Below are 25,021 nucleotides of genomic sequence, written 5' to 3' on the forward strand. Positions count from 1 at the left end.
AGAGGTCCTTCGAAAATCTAGATAAGAATGAAATAAAACCTCTCTCGCTTCCAGCTTCGCTCATCCCCAGATGAGATTAATTTTTTTTATTATTTATTGAACGTTGAGCACTTTTCTCTGTTGCCAACTTGCCAGGACTATCTAAACTTCTAAAGCGTTCTTGAAGGTACCAGCAAAGATGGCGGACTGAACGGTGGTGCCTGCGAAAACACCAGTATGTTAGCAGCACATCACCTATTTGCCGTCATTGCATCAGATCGCAGGGACGAACGTTGCATTTTATCCCGTTGATAAAATTGCTGCTGCGTTAACAGCCACCGTCATTTTATTGCTGTAGAATCGGTTCTTGTTTCCAAGGTAAGAATGGTGTATGTATTTTATCCAAAGGAGGCCCATTTTATTTTTTTATATTCTAGTGCAGAGATGATCACCCCAAGGATGAGTTACGCTATTGGGCAGCATACCCTGACGTGAATTATGTTAGGCCTGTGTCAGGACCTCTTATCCTTCCCTGCAAGTGGATGCTAATTTATTAATACTCGAGAACATTGATAAATGTAGTAGGCCTAGTCGGGTAGGGCTGAGTCTAGCAGTCCATTGCATAGGCTAGATATCAAAGTGTGCTCCAGGCTAATCCACTAATGTAGCTTCATAGGACACTGTAAGCCGACAAGTATTTTTGGGTAAGTTTAATTAAGTTTTGGGTAGATCTAAGTAGTAGCTCCGCGGCGGCGATTTCCTTCTTACTTGACTTTTTCTACAGTTTTTTGGGTGCTAATTATGGATTTACCTTCAGTTTTTGTGGCACGAATGTAATTAACCTGTAATTAACCCCTGAAGTCCATCCAACAACGGGTTTCCATACACAATCTTCACAAGACAGAGTACGTGTACGTCTGTTTTGAACGGTTCATATCCCGTCCAGCAAGTGCAATAACTTGTTAATGTATGGGTACTGCCCCCCCGGCCTGTACTAAACACGGCGAAGGGATATTCCATTTGGCCGACATCAAACAAATACACCGCCAGTATCAGAATCCCACAAAGTGTTGAAAAAACCAGTTTCTAAGGTAAAAACAGGCGCAGAGCTAATACTTAGAATTACCAATTTAGGGCTGGCCAAACTGATATTCCGTAACGAAATGGTAAAAAATGTATGAATCATAAAATAAATGGTTAACTAAAACATATGGTTCATGTCTGTAATCAGTAAAAATAGCCTAAGAATGAAAACTGCACAAATGTAATGAAAAAATTGGAGATCTGTCAGGGTCAGTTACAGGTGTGCAACTCCTTTCATTCCTTTTATTGTACCTCCATTTATATTATCTTTCTTCCTTCTTGCTATGCACCCTCTCCTAACAATTATTTCATAGTGCAACTGCGAGGTTTTCCTCATGTTACACCTTTCAATCAAACCTACCTACTCTCAGTTTACTTTCCAGCGCTGAATGCCCTCATAGGTTCCAGTGCTTGGCCTTTGGCCTAAACTCAATATTCCAGAGATGTATTCAGTGTTGATGTTGCTAGCCTAATGAAGCAAGGATACTGGAGCATAATCCTGAGATCTATTCAGTGTTAACGTTGCTAGCCTAATGAAGCAGCTTACACTTGAACCGTGAAGTTGCTTTGCCTATGCAAAGCCTCTTTCCCAACCCACAGTAAATTTCCTTATGAGTTACAATGGTGCTACTTTGGCTTGTTATCTACACGTCACCCACTTTGAGGTGCTAGTACAAAATGTGTGGGAGCCCCTTGGGGCGCCGTGTTTAGTACTAGCCCCCGGGGATCCAAGTATTATATACACCCATTTCTATATTGTGTGGTCGACAAATTATATTAATAAATAATATCTTCGTGTGGCCATCTACTTTACATTTACCATATGGTGTTTAGTAGTAGCACCCCGGAGAAGGTGAAGTGTGGATAACAAGCCAAATTAGCACCGTTACAACTTAACTTTTCTTCATGGGGGTCTTGTGCTTTTATATATTAATCCAATTTTGTGACTCATCACCATTATGGTTACCACCAAGATAATATTCTTTATTTTGCATAAAGGCCATATACAGAGATAAACAAGGGGTAATTTTTCAGAAGACTCCAGCCAGCCATTTCTTTTCATGCAAAAATGGCTAGGAAATGATAGGGCACTAAAAGAACCTAAAAATACCAACCTATCGTAACCTAGGAGTGTGTACAAGTACTGGTTACATTTTTGCCCTATTAGCTATGGAGGTGGGTGGGGGCCAGGTATTGTCATACCTTGTAAGTCTTAATCGGATTAATTATTTTTCTCTGTTATTAAGTATTTGCGAAGGTTATGTATTGTGAAGAAATTTTTTGTTTTGATGTGCTTTACCCAAGGAAAATATAAATTATAAAGTGGGAGGTGGCTGGAGTCTTCTGAAAAATAACCAAACAAGGTAGGTACAATGCAGTACAACAATTTAGATTGCAGGAGAAATAATAACAGGTACACTTGTCAGCTAGAGATCATACACAAGTACAGTGCATGTACAGTTTGCTAAAGTGGAAGGGTGAATTGGAATTCATTTATGAAAATTATAATAGTAATAGTTTATTCAGTATGCAGTACATCTTAGTGGCAGCATTGTTATAGTTAGCATTATTGAATATACTAGTTCTCAGTGGGAAAGGGTAAAGATGCTGTAGTATTTTGTAATTATTAGAATGACGATGACAGCATCACTAGGAGTGATATGCAACTCACATGAAAACAAAATAAGCAGTATCTAAAACATACCAGGAATACAACAAAACATAGGTATGATAACAAATGGCACCCATGGCATCAGTTAGTGTAGGTAACGTGGCTAACAAAAATTGGTACATAAATAAAGAGGAATAGTAACAAAGTACTAATATAAAAAATGAGAGTACAGTAACAATAGTGGACAAAAATGTGAAAGAAATATTGAAGTATACAGCAATTGAGGTCATCCATAATGTGAAAAAGAACAGTGTGAATTAAAAGACAAATGTCTCATTATCCTACTTTTCCCACAATTTATAGCCCCTTCTAGTATTCCCCTCTCCCTCCCATTGGCTAGGGGTAGGGATCATGCACGTACTCTTGCTATGTTGACTGTTAAGTCTGCTGTTGCTGCAGCGGGTAGGAACTCAGCGCCGTTGAGTTTCATGTACAATAGTGTGGATATTGCCCTAGGGCAGTGACTATTTCAGCTTCCTCAAAGGGAAATAAGGTATGGGTTAGGAGCAAGGAGAGGAAGCACAAACATTTTACTCTTCCTCTACCACCTTATTGTCAACATCTTCTCCCTTTCACTCTGCTTTGGTTAAGGATCTCTCTCTCTCTCTCTCTCTCTCTCTCTCTCTCTCTCTCTCTCTCTCTCTCTCTCTCTCTCTCTCTCTCTCTCTCTCTCTCTCTCAGGATGGTGTCTGTTCGTTCTCAACCTTGCTGCTTCCATCTTGGCCTGTGGTTTGCCACTGCCTGTTCACCTGTGATCTTATTAATAATGCTCATCTTTTCCACCAAGTACTTTTGGTACTGATCAGACAACATGTTCCAGGAATAGATACTGGAACAAACTTGCTATCCCAGTGTGTGGTGAGTGCATTGGCTTTTACATATGCTTCTCAGGGCATGTGCAATTGAGTCACTGCTATTGATAACCTTTCATTCATTTTTCATATGATTGTCAGACTGTATGTTTATTGACATGTTTTGCATGTGACAAGGCTCATTTTATACTACAAAGTATGTACAAGGGCTGGGATGATTTATTTGTATGCAATTGTATTGCATCACTAGTGGTTTTTCACAGACCAGTTGTTGTTTTTATGTGAGTGGTCATATTTACCCTACACATTTCCCAAAAGTCACGATTGTTATTTACTGGTTTTGTTGCAAAACCACAGGCATTGTCAGCCTGATGAGATATATGAGTTTTTGTTTCTTTCAGTTTCTTTTGGATGTCCCAACAAGAGGCTTCTAAGCCCAGTTTGAGCCAGATGTGGTACAAAGTAGGACCCACATCTGACATCAAGAGTATTGGTGCGTCTTACTAGTTGCAGGAAACACAAGAAGTAGGTGATTACACTTATTTTTGGCTTTTTGGTGTATCTTATGTTCTTACATTTGCAATGGTAGTCAGTTGTATAGCTTGGGTAAAAACTGGCAAAGTTGGACATGGATCCATTCCAGGTAGTGGAGAGTGACTTCTCGTTATACCGGACAATGCCTCAGGTGTGTAACATCAGACCACCTTTACCTAAGGGACTTCACCCATAGTTATCCAGACTCCTTTCATCTGGGACGTGTAGTGGCTGTTTAGCAGTTTGAGTAAGCTCCCAGCTCCCTCCAGACAGAAAAGCATCTTGCCAGGGGTACTTGGAGAGCTTATGCTGGGTTAAATGATGGAGTGACTGTCTTCTGTTCTCCTTTTTACTCCTGTTAAATATCAGCTTTGCACAAGTTCTTTTTGAACTGGGAGTAAATTTAGGTGGCTACCCAATCAAGCAACCATTCATAGAGTTTTGATGATTAAGATGAGGCTCCCCCACTTTCCCTTTTAACAAGGAAAAAGGGTGATGGTAGAGCTGTATTCTGATCCCAAGATATTCTTGCCTTCCAACTTGTGCAACCCCTTGGGTAGCACATGGCCCTCTGATCTTTTTCTTATTTATTTTAGACTGAACTCCCTCACTCGAGCCCAGAGCCTTGCCATTCTGTCATCCTTATGCTGACCAAGTGTTTGGTTACACTAGTCGTTTCATCACTTGTGTGCTTTGCAACAAGATCATGGCATTTGTGGGTGGTCTTTCAACTTTTAGTTAGTTGACAAAGACTAACCTCCCAGCTGAGGAGTAACTCTTATATATAAAAGGCAATGGCTTGTATTTATGTCAGAACAATTATCAAATTAAATTTTAAAAGTAATTTGAATTTTTCCTAGGTATGCAAACCTATGCTTTTATTGCAGTTTGCACTTCACCTTCCCACCTGTTTTTTTCCTAAGGCTGATTAAAAAATTGCATGGAGATGGCAGGTAAATAAGGGGTATTCCCTTAAGCACCCCCTTTAATCACCGGTTAACCACCTCGTTAGCAAGTTCACAGACTGTCTAAATCTCAAGCTGAAGGATACTCATGTACAGTAGTACTGCCTCTGGCTTTATGATTAAGGTACCAGTCCAATATACGACCACTTGCTAGTTTTAAGAATTTTTCGTGTACTAGACACTTCATTTTAGAGACTCGGCTATTGTAAAGTAATAGGTTTGTTTGAAAGTAAACAAAGTTTTGTGTAGTACAAACCTGTTACTTTACAGGATGGGCCCTCTTCCCCACCACTTTTCTCTTGTAGTTAGTTCAGGTGACAGAGGGAATGACTCAAACTGCAGATGGGAATGTTGTGGATCCCAGAGATCCACATATGGCCAAATGGAATTCTTCGTTTGGACCAAATGTGAAGGCTTTTATGAAAGTTTTATATCTTCTAAATGAAAGGTGACAAAATTATATAACTGTTAAGGTTGATACTTTTGAGAATTAGTATTTATTACAGTCAGTTTATTGCAATAATATATTTTCAGAAAGGATGACTATTGATGTGTTATGCAAAACAGAAATAGCTGCTGGTGACTCAGAATCTGAAGATGACAGTTCTGTAGATGAAGTACAGGTCGTCGATGAAGAAAGTGCTGGAGAATCGATTGCAACTCAGGGGAGTGCTGATGAAACAAGTGCTAGTGAAGATACTGATAACGATGGAAATGTAGATGGTGAAGTAGATAGAGAAAATACATTTGGAGATTCAACTGCTGCAACTGCTGAGTATGCAGATGGAGGAGATAGTGTGGTGGTGTTGGCAGAGGAAGGTGAAGATTCCACTCTCATTCAGGAAACTGGCCCTCCAAACCAGAAACTACAGCATCAAGGATGCCAAGGAAGTGAAAACAAAGGAAGGAGAAATAATTTCCAGGGAAAGAATTACTGGAAAGGTGGGCCTGCAAAGAAGGGAAAGGGGAAATGGGAAAATAAGAATTATGTTGCAAATAAAGGAAATTTCAATAGAAATAACAGTAATTGTGAGACTGATAAAATTGGCCTTAAAAGTCAGGAAGCACATAAAGCAAATCATGAAAAAAAAGTTAATAAAAAAGAAATTTCAGTTTTTAATGACGGCCCCTTGAAATTTAATTATGGTACTCCCAGCCAGAAGCAGAGTCACTTTTCATACCAAAATTCAGTATCTTTTAAGAGGCATACTGAGAACCAAAATCAAAATAGTGGTAGTAATAAGAATCAGGAGAAGGGAGGAAAAAAACAGAACAACAACAACAACAACAGCACCAACAACAACAATAACAACAACAAGGGGTATGTAATACCTAGCCTTTAACAAGATAGTAGATAGATATGGAGCTAATGTTAAGGTGTCCTTGAAAGTTTTATCTCTTTTACATTTGTTGATAAGAGTTTCTGTGGAATGGTTTCTGTTACATTTTGCTCTTACATCATATGCCCAAAGTCAGCTAAAAATGCACATAAGTGCTGTGTTTGGCTATTTTTGATTCAGTATGTGGCTTGATTCATTACAGTTATTGCAGTTGTCCATTTTATCAGGATGGTTATTACAAGTAAAATTTTGTCTGAAAGCTTATATTTTTTTAATTTTTTAACACTAGTGTTTTGGAAGGTTATACAGTATTTTACTTTGGAGAAAACATGAATTTTTTTGTCTGCTTTATTGTATCTCATTCATGTAGTGGTGGTATCTCTTATAATTATTGCTTCATTTACTTTCAAATGTATCTGTTATGCCGTGGAAATCAAGTTGACAGCATTACTGTGGTTCACTTGTGTTGAGAACGAAAGTATGTATGAGGTGATTAGAGTATACAGTCACTATACAATATGTGTTTACAGAGGAGTGGTTGGTTTGTTGTAGGGGTGGGTGTGAGACAAATGAAGTACAGTAATGCAAGTTCTTGAAAAGACAGTTATAGGTGTAAAGTTGTCAGGTAAGTAGAGTGGTTGTGAATGGACCATGGAGTGGCTGTTGTCCAGGTGATACTGTGTTGGTTGGGTTAAAAGAAAATGTCAACTAGTAGAAATTATGAAACTTCTTAGCAGGAAGTTGAGAGTAAATGTGAGTAACCATGATATTGATTGTAACGGGAAACAAGAGATGGAACAATGAATTGTTGAGGGAATGGTTGCAGTATGTAAGTGGTTGATTTGTAAAGATATTAAAGAATAAATGTGACATGGTAGATTAAGAGAAGAGGTGAGTCCATGTTGGTGAACCTATTTATTTATTTATATTTATATATTTACCAGTAATTTATTTAGTAGTGTACAGTATTATTTTCCATGGTGAAATTTATTTACACTAATTTTATATCCTCAGGAAAGGTTGTAGTGATAAACATCCACAATGAAATTTATTTACACAAATTTTATATCCTTCGGAAAGGTAATATTGAACATCCATAGTGAAATTTTTTTATCCTTGGGAATGGTAATAATGATGAAGATCCATAGCCAGATTTATTTTAGGAAAGGTAATAATGATGAACATTCGTAATGAAATTTATTTACACAAATTGTACATCCTTAGGAAAGGTAATAATGATGAACATCCATAATAAAATTTATTTACAGATTTTATATCCTTAGGAAGGGTAGTACCTGTAATGATGAACATGGTGAAATTTATTTACACATTTTATATCCTTAGGAAATGTATAATTTTGAACATCTGTAGAGATTTATTTACACATTTTATATCCTTAGGAAAGGTAGTAATGATGAACATAGTGAAATTTTTTTACACGTGTTATATCCTTAGGAAAGGTAATAATGATGAACATAGTGAAATTTATTTACACATTTTATATCCTTAGGAAAGGTAGTAATGATGAACATCCATAGTGAAGTTTATTTTCACATTTTATATCCTTAAGAAAGGTACCTAATAATGATGAACATCCATAGTGAAACTTACTTACACATTTTGTATCCTTAGGAAAGGTAATAATGATGAACATCCAAAGGACTTCTTCAAATTTGCAAAAGCTGTTATTGAGCCATTTTGGAAGAAGAAGGAAAAGGCAGAGCCTGTGGATAGTTTCGTTCTGAAGCTTCATTATCGAATGAGTGTGTGCTTGTTTATAGTCATGTTTACTATTGTTCAGTAAGTACAGTACAGTATTGATGTTTTTCAGAAGTATGTTCTTTTATTGTAACCATTGTTTTACCGTAAGTTTTTTGTAATAATGAGTTGGAAACATCCATTGCATACCTTCTGTGCCCTAATTTTTTTTAATTAAAAAAAACCCTTGAGTTGACTAAATGGTCCATGGATACTGCAGTATAGTACTGAAAGATAAGTTTATGTTATAGAATTCTTTCAGCTGAGGGTTATTCTTTTGTTTTATAGATTCTTTAGTATATTTCTTGATCAGCTTTTCTTGAAGCAGGTCTGCTTAAATGTATGCAAGATGAACTGAGTGCCTGATGCACATTTTTAACAGTTTTACTCAAGATCAGTTAGTTACATGAAATTACCAAGTGTAATGACAAAAATCTTTTTGTTTTCTTGCTATAGCACTATAACTCATACAGTCACTTTTTTTTTCATTTTAGGTCAAATTGGTATGTAAAGGAATCCATAAAATGTGTATCTGCCCACTTTACCTGCACTGGTGAACTCCCTTTTCACCTGAAAAATTTTTGCCTGTCTTTTTCTTATGTATGTGATGTAAGTATAAGTTGTTTTTTAAATCAGGACACCATATTCTCTTATGGTTTTTCCTGTGTTAGAAACTTTACATGACATTCAAGAACATTTTTAGATTTTTCAGTTGTAAATATAGATTTAGTCTTAATGTTTCCTATTTTGCACACATTTGTTATTTTGGTGCTTTGGTTTCATTAATAATAAAGTTTTTTTTCTCCTTTTTCATGTTTTAAAATTCTTATATTGCTGTATCACTATTTAACTCTACAATTTGCATTTTTTAATATTATCTGATCTGATAGTGTTCTCCAGGCTTCATCACCTATTTTTCTAAAGGCGAGTCTCCCTCCCATGAACCTGGAGTAATCACCTATTTTTCTAAAGGCGAGTCTCCCTCCCATGAACCTGGAGTAGGGTGACTGACCTACTCAGTTGGCAGATTATGAGATCTTTAGTTACTTTGGTGTGTTTTAAGTCAGTACTTTATTTATTGATGCGTAGATAACTAACATGATTAAAGTGACCATAATGCAACAGAGAAGACAAGTTCTTGGTTCTCATAAAATTATGTAAACATCAAGAAAATACATGTGGCAAGAATTTGGGGTGCTTGTTTATACAGGCAGCAAAAAGAAATTTAACGCGTTTTATAGTACTACAATTGAAGTTATGAATACGAAGAGGGTGTCACATGTGTATGGTAATGCTGTTACCGTATACTTCTGTAGGGTATGAAATAATAATTATTTGGGATGAATCTTACCCACTGTTAAATTTAGCTTGCATCTCTGTGCTGTTAGGTGCTGCTGGCATTCAAAATAAACAAATGAATAATGCTTGCCTAACCCAAAAGGACTGCCTCTGATTACTTGTTTTCCCACCAGGTGGGATTAAAATGTTTGCATTCTTGTCAGATTTCTTCCTTTTGTGCACATACAGTGTGATTTAGCTGTAATAATTTTGGATATTTCTGGCTGTGTTTCTTCTGTTTGGTATTGTGCTTGCTTTTTTCTTTTGAGTTATGTCATCTATAGCAAGCAGAGATAGAAGCGTTACTCTTTGTGGGAAAGTCTTCTTTGAACTGAATGTATTTGGTTAGCCATGATGGACACACAATGTGTGTTACCTGTGGGGGTAATGAGTGTGATTTTTTCCTCTTATTGTGAAGACTGTAAGGAGTGATCTAATGAGAATTAATAATTTTGTGAAGTATTGGAAGATGTGAGAAACCTTTGGGTTATGAAGACAATTAGGTCCAACCCAAAGTCTGTTCCAGCTGTTCCTTCTTCTGGTGTTGCTCCTTCCATCACTCCTCTGTTGCCCAGTAGGTCTGATTCCTCTTTCACTCCTGCTCAACCTTCTAATGCCCATGTGGTTCAGAGAAAAAGTACTGTAAAGGTAAACTTGAAGATGTTAGTTTACTGCTATCGTCATTTATCCACGTAATTGAGTACTGTATAGTGTGGTAAAAGATCACAGTTCCCTCATAGTGATTGACCTTTTTTACTTTCCCATGTGAGAGAGGTGTCGGATTCTTCATCTTCCTGTGCCCCACCCTCGACTGCCTCGCATCAGTTGGTCTTCTCCGCTGACAGGAAACCAAGGCTTGTCTTGGGACAGAGGTCTGTGTCCTTTGCCACTTCTCTCAGCCATGTACCTTCTCAAAATCAACTAGTTCTCCAAAAGTTTATTCAGTAGAGTTAATTGCCCATGCCAGCCAACTTACACATTATCTTTATCTGGAGCTGGAGAGAATGGCAGTAGTGTACGTGATGCTGTTGGATCGTCAAATGTCATCACTTCAGTTGTTCAGTCTGTTACTTACCCTGTGCCATCATTTATTCCTTCCGTTTCAGACATTAACTCTCCCCTTTTTTGCCTTGTATTCCTCACCTTTTTACAACTTTCCTTATTTGTACTAGCAGCCCTTCCCATTTCACCGCTTCTTACATTGCACAGACAACTTCTGCTATCACCTCATCTGAGTCATCTCTTGAGTTGAAGCTTTCATCTCTTTGATTTGTTGTTGAAGCACAAGGTGAGATATTTGTTTATTGCAGTGATGTTATGCGAGAATCCTACCTACCTTCTCATCCAACAATCTCCCTTCCAGCCATATTGTGCATCACCTGCTCCCTCCCAGCCGTCTACTGCTTCCGTTCCACTTCCCATGACATCATTGCTACCAGTCCCAGTCTCATTACTCTCTCAGGCCCCTGCCACCCCACTGTGTAAGGTCTCTAGTCACACTATACATAAGATGTAGCATCTCTTGGAACATGAATCGGGAACTGTCTATTACAGACATGAGATATTGCAAGTTGATTGTACAGTATAGTGCTTCTGAGGGTTCAGCCACTCTCCTTTTCATAAGCTTTTTATACAATAATGCAGTAAACAGTGGTTTACAACTCATTCCACTATCACCACCCACACAAATTGAAGAGACCGCCTGCCTTTATTTACCGTATTTGATGGCTTATAAGACGCATGTCTGCATAGGACGCACCCCAGTTTCAGCAGGACATTGAGGAAAAAAAAATAAATAAGGTTTCCTAGCCTATGCTCATATGAGTTTAGTAAGTAAAAACTGTAGTATTAGGTTATCATATGCATATTGTTTCTTACCAACAGAATCAACAAAAACATTAATAAAGAAGTTATTTACCATATATTTATCAAAATATGTATTATACAATCAGCCATTTACTACGATCGAATGTTTCGTCTGCTGCTGAAAGCTACCTCATAGGTTTACCAATAGATTGCAACACATTCATTTGTAAACATTGTTTCTTACCGGCAGAATCATGTTTCCTATGTAACGGCTCGAGTCTCATGAGCAACTGAACAAAGCCATGTTGTTATTCTTAAAAGAGAATGCTAGCATGAGTTACGAAGTATCAACTCAACGAAGCATTGTTATTATGCCTAAGGAGAATGGTAGCAGAAATTGTCAACCACCAACTGATCGAAGCCAAGTTGTTATGCGTAAAGAGAATGTTAGCAGGAATTGCCAACTACCAAGTGAACAAAGCCTTGTTATCCGTAAAGCTCTCGAGATAATCACCAATAGGTGGCAGCACACGTACTGTAAGTCTGTAAATGTGGAATGCGGCGAGGTGCTGTAGACGACTATAATGACATTAACACATTTTAATGAAAATATCGATAATAACAACGTAGATATTGATTATAATACTAGCAGTAATAATTGTGGTGATGATAAGTGTGATAATGATAAATAATTATAATAAAGTTTGGTTTTTAATAGGTTATTAGGATAACACCGAATGTTAGGCTAGGCTACAACATCTACCTGATGTTTCATATATAATTTCGGCCAAAATTCTTAAATTTTGAGCCTACATTATGTACATAGGACGCAGGGGGATTTTTTAGGCCTTTTTTGATTAAAAAAGTGCGTCTTGTACGCCGTCAAATACGGTAGATTTTATGAGGTAATTTGCTTTTATTTTTGCTGAGATTTCGTTCAGATTCTTGCAGGTATCTGTATCTCTAACTAACTATCTGCATTATTGAAAAATTTAGGTTAATACCAAGTAATTCTTCACAAAATCATGCACAAACACACCTAAGTTAGGGTAAACAACATTATTTGGGATGAATCTTACCTATTGTTAAATGTAACTTGTATCTCTGCAGCGATATGCAAGTAGGCATTCAAACAAAAGATTGAATGGCTGCCCAGATGACTGTCTGGTACAGATAGGGATTGACTTACGAGAGGTGCAACTTATGACAATCCGCATTTACGACAGCAGCGAAAAAAAAATACGAAAATAAAAATTACATATCCAGTTCTTAAACTAACAATGACCTACATTGAAATGTATTAGAAATCTTGATACACTTAGGAGGATCGATACTTTATCGTCTGAATTTCGTTCTGTATCAAAACAAGGGAGTAATCCATCATTTCAAGTATATCCTTTTATAACGAATGATGCCTATAATGAATTGCAGACAACAGTCCCCAGGAATTCGTTATAAACAAACTTTACTGTATCATACATGGCAACAAAAAGTTGGAATTTCTAAATATGTGCGTGAATAAATGAAATTATACACCGACAGTAAAGAATAGTCTCATAAGAGGGTGTGGCAGCGTCACAGGCCCTTTAAATACCCGATTTACAGGACCAAAGCATTGTGCTAGACGCAAAACATGCGTCTGGTAAAGCTGACATGATTTCCTAACAGAAAATGGGAAAAAAAATTTCCATACAGGAAGTCCTCTCAACGGCATTTTGGTGTTCTGGTGCTTGGCTAGTGATGTCATTCAGATTTTCAGCACCATTGAGTGGGGATTTTGGTGCCAATCTATTGTTATTGAAACCAATATGTGTTTAACAGTGCCGTTAAACAGGGTTTTTGGTACTGTTATTGCTGATTTTCGGTTAGCGGTGCTTGGCCGGGGACGGCACCCATACTGTTAACTTTTAACCCAAAACTTGATGTTTCTTTTGTTGGGGGCAGGGGACCTCGTGACCTTAAACCTGATGCATTAGCATGGCCACATCTCCAGGTATCCTGGATAATGTAATATGTTAACTTCACCCATTCTTATGAATGGTAATTTTAGACACGGCCTTTTAAGGATAGTATGGCAAGCACTTTTCAGCCCACTAAGTAAAAAAAAATGCCAACTTTATTCCCAGGTGTTTCAGCCCTATCGCAGACCAAGATAGCAGTGAGATATATATAACTGAAATAGCATTTTACTGTAATTTTGCATGGTGTGCAAAAAGTTAACATACTATACCTCATTATTTTTTTACGTTTTCGTTTGAAATTAAGTACTGTATAGATATTCTTTTATATGGCTAACTTCAACTTGTCACTTTGACTCTTTATTTTTGTTTATTGAATGAACTATGCTAAATAAGTATTTTGCTTTTAATGACATTAGTGTGTATATTATAGTGCAACTTGTAATTTCACATAGACATTGATAAAAGAACAATATTGCTCATCAAAGCTGTGATCATTGAAAAGTTTCCTGGGTCTGGAATAGGCATGATTTAAAATTGCTGAGTGACCCATTTTACCCTAAGAACTTGAAAATGTATGTTAATGTAGAGGCATTGATGTATATTTAGAATATTTTACTGCATAATTAATTTTGATTGATCGTGGTTGAATGTTACAGCTCACATCAGCATTAGGTGACTCCTGCTCCCGCCGATACCTCTTATTTTACCGTTGGATTCACACAAGTTTTTTGGTTATTGGATGTCTTTATTACATACCAAGATTTATTGCTAAGAAAGTTATGAATCCAAGGTTGAAGAAACTCCTTTATGATCTTGCATGTGATGAAGCTAGGTAAGAGGCAAATTTAATTGTACTGTGCATATAATGTGCCTTTCTGATAATTACTAAATATTTTGTATATTTGCAGCCTTGAAATCTTTACAGTAGTAGATAATACTAATGGACCTGTTTACTCTTACAATTAATATAGGTATGATGATGCTTCATGTGAGCAGGTAACAGAAAAAATGCTCAAGTTTGTTGATATGGACAGAGGATCACGTTCACAATATCTCTGGCTTGTATTTTGTCATGTGATTGCTTTACTCATAGACTTTGGAGTTATGTTCTTCTTTGACTTTATGTTACAGGTAAGTGTGCCACACTATGTATTTCTTTTGACTTCTTGTATGTAACAAAGTATACATATAGTAGTCTCTGAACTTAAAATCTGCTGGTGGCACATGATATTGCCTTGATGAGCTATAAATAAATATGAATTAGACTCTTTGATGCAGTTTTAGTCAACTGCTTCATAGCCCCATATTTAGATATGGTGGTCCTACAGCTGTGAAAAGGTAGGGCCTAAAGATACACAACCTAATTTAAGCTTTTGCCACCCACCTTCTCAATATAATGCTGAATTGGTAGCTATATTCTAGCAAAATGGTGTAGGAAGTCATTCTGTCAACTCTTAAACTCTCAACAATAACCAGGATCAGTTGTCATTTCCTCCATCCACTCTTCAATATCCTCGACCTGTAACTCCTCTTCACCTGCTGCTCGAAGTTGATCAAGGATGATGTCGTCCTCAAACCTTTGGAAAGCGATGACGGAATCTTTGTTCTTCAGCAGTTTATTCCAGCCATTTTGCAGAATAGATACGTTCAAGGTATCCCACGCCTTCGCCCAATTATGGAAAGCCGGGTGAAGATTGAAAGTCTTCATATTAGCAAGAGTTCCTTGTCCTCTTGTTTCTTCGGCACCCTCTGTCACACAGAGCACCTCCTGCAGGAAGATGCTGGTATAGAGCCTCTTTGCTGGCACAATTATTCCTTGATCCATTGGTTGGATCAAAGACGTCTTATTTGGAGGAAAAAAAGACAACGAATCTGGCCATCTTCGCTGACCAACTCTTTCCTGTCAGGATGAGCTGGTGCATTATCAAGGATCAGTAGGGCACAAACACGGTCCGGGGAAATCTTGAGGGTATTCATTTGGTACTTGATGACTTCAGGGATAAAATAATTAAAGAACCAATGCTTAAAGATACGCATGGTGAATCATGCATTCTTTGAAAAATCATACAGAACAGGCATGTTATTCATGTTGATGCTTCAGAAGCACTGTGGCTGTTTTGCCTTGCCAACACACAAAGGCTCGAGTTGATGCATCCCATCAGCATTTGCACAGCAAAAGATGGAAACTCATTCTTTCCTTGTCTTGTGGCCTTTTGCCCTCTTTTCTACTCGCATAACATATGTGCAATCAGGCATCTTCCTGAAATAAAGGCATGTCTCATCAGCATTGTAAACTTGAGATAGCAGCAAGCTTTCATACTCAACCAACTGGCAGATCTTTTTTTGGAATTTTGCAACAGCATCTTTGTCAGCAGACAGTGTTTTTCTTGACACTTTTGCTTTTCAGCCTATGCCATGCCTCCGTTTAAAGCGAAAAGCCCAACCAATCAATGCTGTAAATTCTTTCATTCCAGCATGAACGTTCAGTTTCTTGGCAGCTTCGATGAGCTGTTCAGCACTGACGCTGACTCCTGCTGTACATTGCTGCATGTACCATTTCAGTACCATTTCTTCAAGTTTATCATTGTCCGATACCCTCATAGATTTTCAAGGATCACCAGCTTTGTCTTCTCCATGTTCAATATCATAGCCTTTACTCTTAAATGCTGCCAGTTTACTTTTAGCTGTCTTAATATCAGACATTGTATGTGGACTGATACCATAATGTTCCACCACACTTTTTTGAGACCAAACACTGTCCACTTTTGCAATATCATCCAGGTTTTCTTGGATGCTTAAATGCTTCCTTGAATGCTATTCTTGTTGAGGAGTCATTGCACAAGTCACTATAAATCACAAAAAAGCAAATGAACACTCTTTGCTGCACACAAAGGGTCAAGTAGCAAGCACGAGTCAGATATGTTAACACAAGCTATGCTTGTGAGTGAGTGCTCTACCCACAAAGAGCATGGGTGACCGTGGGTAATATGTTTTCTCTCTCACTCAAACTCCCAGCATTCCTTTTGGCACCTGATTTGAAAAAAGAGTACAGTACACTTGATCTGGAGGCAAAAACCCTCAAATTGATACAGTATTTCTATTTTGCACCGATATATACAGAAGTACGGTATACCATGGTCTGTTATCTCGGTGTACTACTGTACTGTATGTAAGTAAATTAAATTTTGACATTTTACAGATTATGTAAATAAATTTCACCCCACAGTCATGAAAAGTATGGTAGCCAAAGGTAAAAGATTTTAAAAAATAGATTATCATTTCCTAGCATTGTTATAAAGAGTAAATGTATATCAAGTCTGTTGGCACTAGCATCCATGGTAATTATAAATTGAAATTTTAAAAATCAAAAGCTTCATTATTTTGAGGAATTTTGTTCAAAAATTTTTCCCTTATGAACATTACTAAAAATCTCACTGGGCAAGGTTTAAAAAAAATTAGTGAAAGAGCGTAGCCTTGCCCATCCTTAGGCCACTACTTTGTCCCAAGTCCTGGTCCTCTTATTTACATGGCTTTTTGTCAAGTTTGCCCCTTTTCTGATATGTGTGCGCTTTGAATACAGTATATTAATGTTAATTGAATGCTTATTTTGTACATCACTCTGTTTGCATTCATTGCTATGCTTATTCTGTCCTGTTTCAATTTTGTTTTGTTTTCCCACACATTATCATATATTTTTTAATTTGCTTTACTATATCTTCTATTTTAGTTTGCATTTGACTTCTCTGTTTGGTATTGCAGTCCACGCTATCTGATGCCTAGGTTATTTTGTTTTTCCATGATTTCATACTTTTCCTTCCCTTTGTATTATTTTTTCAAGAAGTATGTATTATGTTTCTCTCTGCTGGATTTAAAAAAATGTGAAACAAATATTTTTATATATTTTTGTTGATGTAAATTTTTGGTGACATAGATCATGATATTTATTGTATGTCCGCTTTTCAGAATCGATTCATTGGACTTCTGTACCATTCTTACCCATATCGGCGCAACCCACCACACTTCACTGACTATATATCACAGACATTTCCACCATTTGCTAACTGCACAGTTCATGTAGAAAATCTCATTAATGTGGAGAGGGAAGAGACATTTGGTTGTTATTTATACCTCATGGAATTATATGACAAAATATTCATTCTCCTTTGGCTATGGCTTGTGTTTCTGTCATTTGTTACCATTTTTAGTATATTGGTTATGCTTTTGGTTTCTTTTTCGCCCTTCAATCATTTATTTTTATGCTTGTTCACACCATCAGCCAGGATTGGTCAAATGAGAAGAAAAGTTCAGTCAATGAGCAACTTGAATGACCTTTATACAATGTATCTCATGAAGCAACATTGTAGTGAAAGTCAGTTTATTCGATTTATTGCAAAATTGATCCACAATTCTGAGGATACTCTTGAAGAAGTTTTGGTTATGAAAAGGGAACAGGAAAAGAAATGTGACTCTTCTAAAGAGAAGTGTGTTATTTTTGATGGCCATTGGAATAGGGAAAAGGAGGATGTAGATCCTAAAAGTCGACGTTGTCCACTTAATACAAGTACACCACAGTATTCTGAAACAAGAGTTGCAAACTGTAGGACATTTGGAAGGCCTCTTGAGCTTTGATATTTATGCCAAGAGATATATGTTGTCCTTTCCACCTCACAAAATGAAAGTCATGAGTCCTATGGAAATTTGTGCTTTATGAAGAACATAAAATTTTCCCTTTTGCAAATTTTTACCTACTTTGTGAATGTAGAATTCAGGCTGTTCAAAAATTTTGTTAAGAGACAGTAATATGGAAAACTAACTTTAATGTTAGAATGCATTGTTATTGCATGTTCTAATGCCTGGGTGTTATTACCGTCCACCTGAATTACTTGTTTCCACATCTGCTTAAAAGGATACAACTTATAATTGAAGTATTATTGAGTACATTTTTTTTCAGTTGCCCAGTTGTTGTTCTGTTTTCAAAAGTCATAGCAGTTGTGGTATAAAGGATTGAGTAGGGTCTGCACTATTTGAAGTTAATTGAATTGTACACCTTTAAAAGCAATTGAATCGTTGACCTTTAATAATACATTTTACAAAGCTAATTGTATTAGAAACTGCATTAGTACTATGAAGCTAGAGAGTTCCACCAAATAGTTTTGAGCAACTGACATTAGAAGAAAATATTTTATTTAAAACTTAGCTGTCTCTTAATATCTGAATAATTATGTACAATTGAATCTAAAAGATCAACTTTATTAGAACTAGTAGCTGCACAATAATACATTTAATTCTTGTAATAAGAGATATGTGTATTATATGAACAGTACTTATTTTTAGTGGATAGAAAGCTTGTCATTTTCTCCCATTGCATTGCAGAAAAAATTTAAAATTGGCCAGATAACCTTCGAATGTCATGCGTCATGAGCCATAGATTGGTTTTCTTAAAGCTTGATCTTTGTAATATTTTAGATTTAATTAGTAGCTCAGGGGAGCTGAATTTGCTCAAATGTTCCAAATAATATTCTCAATCTACTCAGGAAACTGTAAGTTTTTACTTCTTACGTTGTCGCAATTTTGTGTGTTTGATGCCTGCAAGAAGAGGCTTCGGAAATTTTGGGACCCAAAAGATGAAAGAACAATGTTTAGGAATTTTTTGCAAGTGGTGTTTTATTTTTTTAAAGGGTCTTTAAAAGTGGTGCCCTTCTATTATATTTTGAGTGTACTGTACATTGTACATTGCAACCAGATTTGATATGGTTTGTTTGTTTCAAAACAAGATAGTCAAGTACAAAACTTTATTAAAGTACAAAACTTATAAAAATATGCTAATAATTGATAGTTATATTGTTGCCACAAAGTTTAATGTGCAGCTGTTAATGGTTCATTCATTATGTATGTGTAATTTTTAACAGCCTAATTTTATTTTAGAGAAAGATTTTTCATTGCAGTGTCAGTAAGTTAAAATTATATATGCTGTGGGTCTGAAACATAAATGCACAAATTGCTGTGCATTGTGTGCATGTTTTGCCGATTCCATTTTCCATTGTCACAGAAATACGAGGTTATATTTTAGCTTTCTGTTTTCAGTGGCACAGTAGGTTCACTTTTTGTTTTTAATATTGAATTGTCTGTCATATTTTGAGAAAATTTGTTTGGTTCTAGGATTTTTTTTTAGTTTAATGTGAATGTACGTTCATATGTACAGTATAGAAATAATTTTTGGTTTTTGTGATTATTCTGAATATTAAGTGCTAAAGTAAATTGTGAGTACCATGTTAATTAAATGGTTGAGTGTAAATTATGATACATCCATGAGTTTTACTTGACATTTACAAACTTGTGCAGTAAACTTTTTGCAATAGTAAAATCGGTTTGGAAGGCCTGACATTTAAACCCAACAGCATTCTCATGAATACTAAAACAAGCCCACAAAACTGGTAAGATGGAATCTGCGCAGTGATGATTAAAATGACAATTTAGATCTGTATCCTTTACACTGGACAACTTCAGTACATGTCATCTATGGCGACCCATGACAAGTATTAATTACCGTATTTGGCGGCGTATAAGACGCACTTTTTTAATAAAAAAATGGCCTAAAAAATCCCCCTGCGTCCTATGCACATAATGTAGGCTCAAAATTTAAGAATTTTGGCCGAAATTATGCATGAAACGTCACGTAAATGTTGTAGCCTAGCCTAACATTCGGTGTTATCCTAATAACCTATTAAAAACCAAGGTTTATTATAATTATTTATCATTATCACACTTACCATCACCGCAATTACTACTGCTAGTATTATAATCAATATCTGTGTTGTTATTATCGATATTTTCATTAAAATGTGTTAACATCATCATCGTCATCTACAACGCATCGCCGCATTCCACATTTACATGCTTACAGTACATGTGCTGCCACCTATTGGTGATTATCTCGAGAGCTTTACGGATAACAAGGCTGAAACGTAGTAAATTCCAGAGCTTGATTGCATACTTTTATAATATATAATATATAATGGATGTATATAACATATATTACCGTAGGTAACATCTTTATTAATGTTTTTGTTGATTCTGCCGGTAAGAAACAATGTTTACAAATGAATGTGTTGCAATCTATTGGTAAACATATGAGGTATCTTTCAGCAGCAGACGAAACATTCGATCGTAGTAAATGGCTGATTGTATAATACATATTTTGATAAATATAAATATGGTAAATAACTTCTTTATTAATGTTTTTGTTGATTCTGTTGGTAAGAAACAATATGCATATGATAACCTAATACTACAGTTTTTACTTACCAAGATCATATAAGCATAGTCTAGGAAACCTTATTTTTTTTCCCTCAATGTCCTGCTGAAATTGGGGTGCGTCCTTTGCAGACATGCGTCTTATAAGCCATCCAATACGGTAGCTTCTTTAGCCTCTATTTTCAACTGGTGACACCTACCAGGAAATGATTATTGTATTGATAAGAGCTTGCAATATGATGGAAAGGTCTTTATGCTCTGATCTATTATTCTTGGCCTGCTTGGTTATGGAATACCCTGAAAAGAACTAAAATAGAAGAGACCAGTAAAGATTTATTGATTACACAAGAGGTACAAATACTGTCATGAAGATCAGGATTAAATTAAAAGTTGAAGTCTTTGTAGCTGCTCTAAGTGTGATGTACCTAAATCTTGCAACAAGTTGTTGGTTCAGACCTTTCTGAGTACTGTATGTACTGTATACAGTATGCTTGCATATCCTCTGCAACTGACAAACTCATTCCATAGAAAGTATTTCAAGTCTTGAAATTTGGCTTTTTTTGGCATGTGAGAGGTAGATTTGCCACTATCTCATCTCACTTAAAAAGTGTCCTGTATAGGTTTCCCATTAGATAGTGTGACCTAACAGTTTCTCTGAGAGATCTCATCTCTGCATGAGTTGTTTTACATGGTTGATTTCTTAAGCACTGTGTACACTCTTTACTTCCATAAGCACTAGCATACCCAAGGGTGGGGCCCACCACCTAGGCATGTGCCCTCCCCATGAAAAATGATAAAATAATATTGTAGATTCAGATAACAACATAAATAAGAAATATAAAAATGGAAAAAAAAATAAATCTTTTAAAGAAATAATATACAGTATATGAAAATTGGTGGCCCACCCCCTTAAATTTTTCTTGATCTGCTAGTGTCCATAAGAGAGTGATAACCGTACTTCCATAGGATAGTATAGTGCATTTTTAATGTAAAATTAGTTAAGATTTAGGAATTGGACTCATCACTACATATCTTTGAAAGAATGATTTGCCAAAGAAAAATTGTAAACATTAACAATCTAATATTGATATTTAGGAGAGTAACGAATATGAAAAATTGATGACGGTTTTATTTTTATTGTGAAGACAAAATCATCCCAACAGTATTGGTTCTAATACTGTACAGTAATGAGTATTAGTACTTTACAGTAATTGTAATTTCCAGTCAGTTGTATTCTTAATGGAAATTATGGTAAATAATGAATATTTTGATTAATTTTTGAAGCCAGATAGCAGGTTCATCAGAACTGCCATTATTAGGAGTGTCTTGGCTTCACCTATGCAACCTAGATGAATTTTACAAATGCTTCAAACCGTAAATGCTGCAAATGATAATACATAGTAATCCTCCTGTTACACCTTTTTAACTTTTTTACTGTCAATTTCTGTTTCAGGGCTGAATGACCTCATAGGTCCTAGTGCTTGGCCTTTGGCCTAAATTCTACATTCAATACAAGCACTTGAATTTTAAACTTTGCTCATATATTTGATAGTCAATGCAAAATTCATAATTTTAATTGCTGAATTTATTGTGGGTGAACCCTGTGCGCAGAAAATTTCCGCGTCATTTGCGGCTCACGCTCACATCCCCATGGGGGGTTAGCACCATCATTACACCTCGTGTGGTGCACTGAGGCATTACTTGAGGTTCTTTGCAGCATTCCTTTGGCCCATAGTTGCAACCCCTTTCACTCCTTTTACTGTACCTCTCTTTATATTCTCTTTCTTCCATCTTACTCTCCACTTTCCTAACAATTGATTCATAGTGCAACTGCAAGGTTTTCCTGCTGCACCTTTCAAACCTTTTTACTGTCAATTTTTCTTTAGTGATGAATGACTTCTTAGGTCCCAGCACTTGGCCTTTGGCTAAATTCTATACCGTATTCTATTCCCCCACACACACACTTGGAAGGCAAATCGTCAGTATGCTATTTAAATATTTGTAGAGAAGTAATTATAAAAATATAAGATGTAGGAATAACATGAAATTGTATTTATAAGAAAATCAATTTCATTCCATTTGCTGAAGTGTGCTGTTTTCAAGCCAGGCTCTTGGTGTACTCCACAAGTAAAAAGTTTTTGTGTACATGCTCTGTATCAGTGGATTCTATATGTCTGATATTTAGTCCTAACATAGCATTTGTGGCATGGTGCTTGTTATATAAAAAAAAACATATAAAACGGAACTAATGCTTTGTTAACTATTAGCATGGGGATGATAAATTTCCGCTGAAACACTGAGCAAACATTTAGACAATCATTTTAGTGACGCCTTTCCAATTCTATCGTTCACAGTGGGCTGCACCCCCTAGTGATACCGCCAAGTGTTCCTTCTATGCTGCGCTGACTTGTAACCGTACACTACGCCTTGTTTCCATTGTCATTTCACTCCCATAGGGAAGTAGTGCCATCAGTGCACCTCATGTCGTGCACTGTAAGCATTATTTGCGGTTCTCTGCAGTGTACCTTCGTTCCCTGGTTGCAACCCCTTTCATTCCTTTTGCTGTGCCTCCATTCATATTCTCTTTCTTCCATCTAACTTTCCACCCTCTCCTAACAATTATTTCATAGTGCAGCCTTGAGGTTTTCTTCGTTACATCTTCAAAACCTTGTTACTCTTAGTTTCCCTTTCTGCACTGAATGACATAAGTCCCAGCTCTTGACCTTTGGCCTAAATTTTATATGCCCTTCCATCCCATTGTTGCTTCACGTATGATAAAAGACTTGAAAAATATGTACTGAAGAGATCAAAATGATTCATGAAATGTCTCATTACTAGAACTTTCAAAAGTACACTACAAACTGAAATCTAGAGCTACCTCAAAGAGTCTGCCAAGAGTACCATATGTCACCTTGATCAATCTAAATCAGCAATATGGAGACGGCCCTAAAGAATGGCATAAATGTAACTATGACCAGGATTTGCTTTATAGTCCAATGTATCTGACTTTTGTTAAGACTTACTGTGCTGAAATGCAACAAAACTTTTATGACCATGTTTCACATGTTCTGTGTTTTTATGAGTAATTTGAAAAAACTATTGTGCAGGTTTTGTCTGTCCATCCGCACTTTTTCCTGTCAGCCCTCAGATCTTAAAAACTACTGAGGCTAGAGGGCTGCAAATTGGTATCCTCCAATCATCAAACATAGGCCTACCAGCCATAATCGTGCTTCTGGCAACGATAAAGGCCACCACCGAAAAATAGATCTATTTTCGTTGGCCTTGATTATACGCTGTAGTGGCTGTACAGAAAACTCGATTGCACGGAAGAAACTTCGGTGCATTTTTTACCTGTTTTTGTAATGACCTCTTTCATCCTACCAGTTTCGCTTTAATCCTTACAGTAATTGATTTGATCATTCATGGACTAGTGCTACAACGTGCTCTTTCTTCATATGCCAGTTTTTTAATATAGCTGATCACAGGAATAAAACAAACAAAATGTATCAAGCGCGTTTATTTTGTTCTTGTGGCCTCTGCCATATTTGTCACATGCTATCAAATGGCATAGCGTATCAATTCATATCTTGTGAATATCCCTGAAAGGGAATCATGCAAAATTTAGTGACTAATTTGAGTGCTCTAAGTCTCAGGTCATCAGTCATCATGCTAAAATTGATAAAACACACAGCTTGCTAATTATAATTATTAGGAAATACCAAATTAGTTTGATTTATGCGCCGGACTTGGCATTCACTTGGGTGCAATGACGTCATAAGCAAGGGCTCATGTAAGAAAATTGATAATATAAAACATGAAATTATAGATAACGTGAAAATTTCAACAGAATATAATTCATTAGATAATATTTTGTATTTCATATATTTATTACATATATTAAAGGAAAAAAGTTCGAATTGAAGTTTGCGCTGAAACGATGACGCTCTTCCATTTCCGCGGAACCTCTCCCAGTGTGAAGAACTCCGCCCGCCAACCCTGTACTTTTCTGTGAAGATTTACGTGGTAATGCACCGCTGTTAATTACAAGACTTTGTTGATACCATTATTTCCCAGTCGTTCAAACAAGTTTTGATCGATTGAGTTAATTTGGTTAAAATACTTTTCACCCATTGACAATATCCCGGATCAGGACTGATCCGGCAAGTCACCGTCATGGCACGTGTCTCCTATGACCATGCTGTGGTGGCCGATCGTAGCCGAATTGTATCCTAGCTTATTGCCAGTTTCAGGGTTTGGTGATTTATGTAAACAACAGATAACGTTACTAAAATAGTAAAGGTTATCTGCATGTTTTACTTACGCTGAAGTCGGGCATGGACTTCACGTCCTTATTGTAGGGATTTTAGAATAGGGTACGTCTTGACCGGACAGTAGCAATACTTTATCCTACCACAGGTGTACCATCCCATTGCTGCAGAATTTAGGGAGTTATGGATGACAAAGCGAACCATGCTGGCTAGGCTAGCCTAGTCAATTTCACAAGTCTGTCCTCTGACCA

The 25,021-nt window shown here is 36.6% G+C and overlaps 1 protein-coding gene across 4 annotated transcripts; it reads left to right on the forward strand.

Moving 5' to 3' along the window:
- The first annotated feature begins 11 nt into the window (after positions 1-11).
- LOC136854087 (uncharacterized) lies at positions 12-19,553 on the forward strand. 4 transcript variants are annotated; one of them, XM_067130237.1, is made up of 8 exons: positions 155-357; positions 3,948-4,071; positions 5,580-6,366; positions 8,018-8,185; positions 8,638-8,752; positions 13,905-14,080; positions 14,220-14,379; positions 17,212-19,553. In XM_067130237.1, the coding sequence occupies exons 3-8, from the start codon at positions 5,585-5,587 to the stop codon at positions 17,875-17,877; spliced, it is 2,067 nt and encodes a 688-aa protein (XP_066986338.1). In that variant the 5' UTR covers positions 155-357; positions 3,948-4,071; positions 5,580-5,584; the 3' UTR covers positions 17,878-19,553. The 4 variants fall into 4 exon arrangements, with proteins under 4 accessions (XP_066986336.1, XP_066986338.1, XP_066986340.1 ...); XM_067130235.1 differs by lacking the exon at positions 3,948-4,071 and having other exon boundaries at positions 12-357; XM_067130239.1 differs by lacking the exon at positions 3,948-4,071 and having other exon boundaries at positions 5,584-6,366.
- The last annotated feature ends 5,468 nt before the right edge of the window (positions 19,554-25,021 follow it).

This window comes from Macrobrachium rosenbergii, chromosome 28, assembly GCF_040412425.1.
Source record: "Macrobrachium rosenbergii isolate ZJJX-2024 chromosome 28, ASM4041242v1, whole genome shotgun sequence".
NCBI lineage: Eukaryota > Metazoa > Arthropoda > Malacostraca > Decapoda > Palaemonidae > Macrobrachium > Macrobrachium rosenbergii.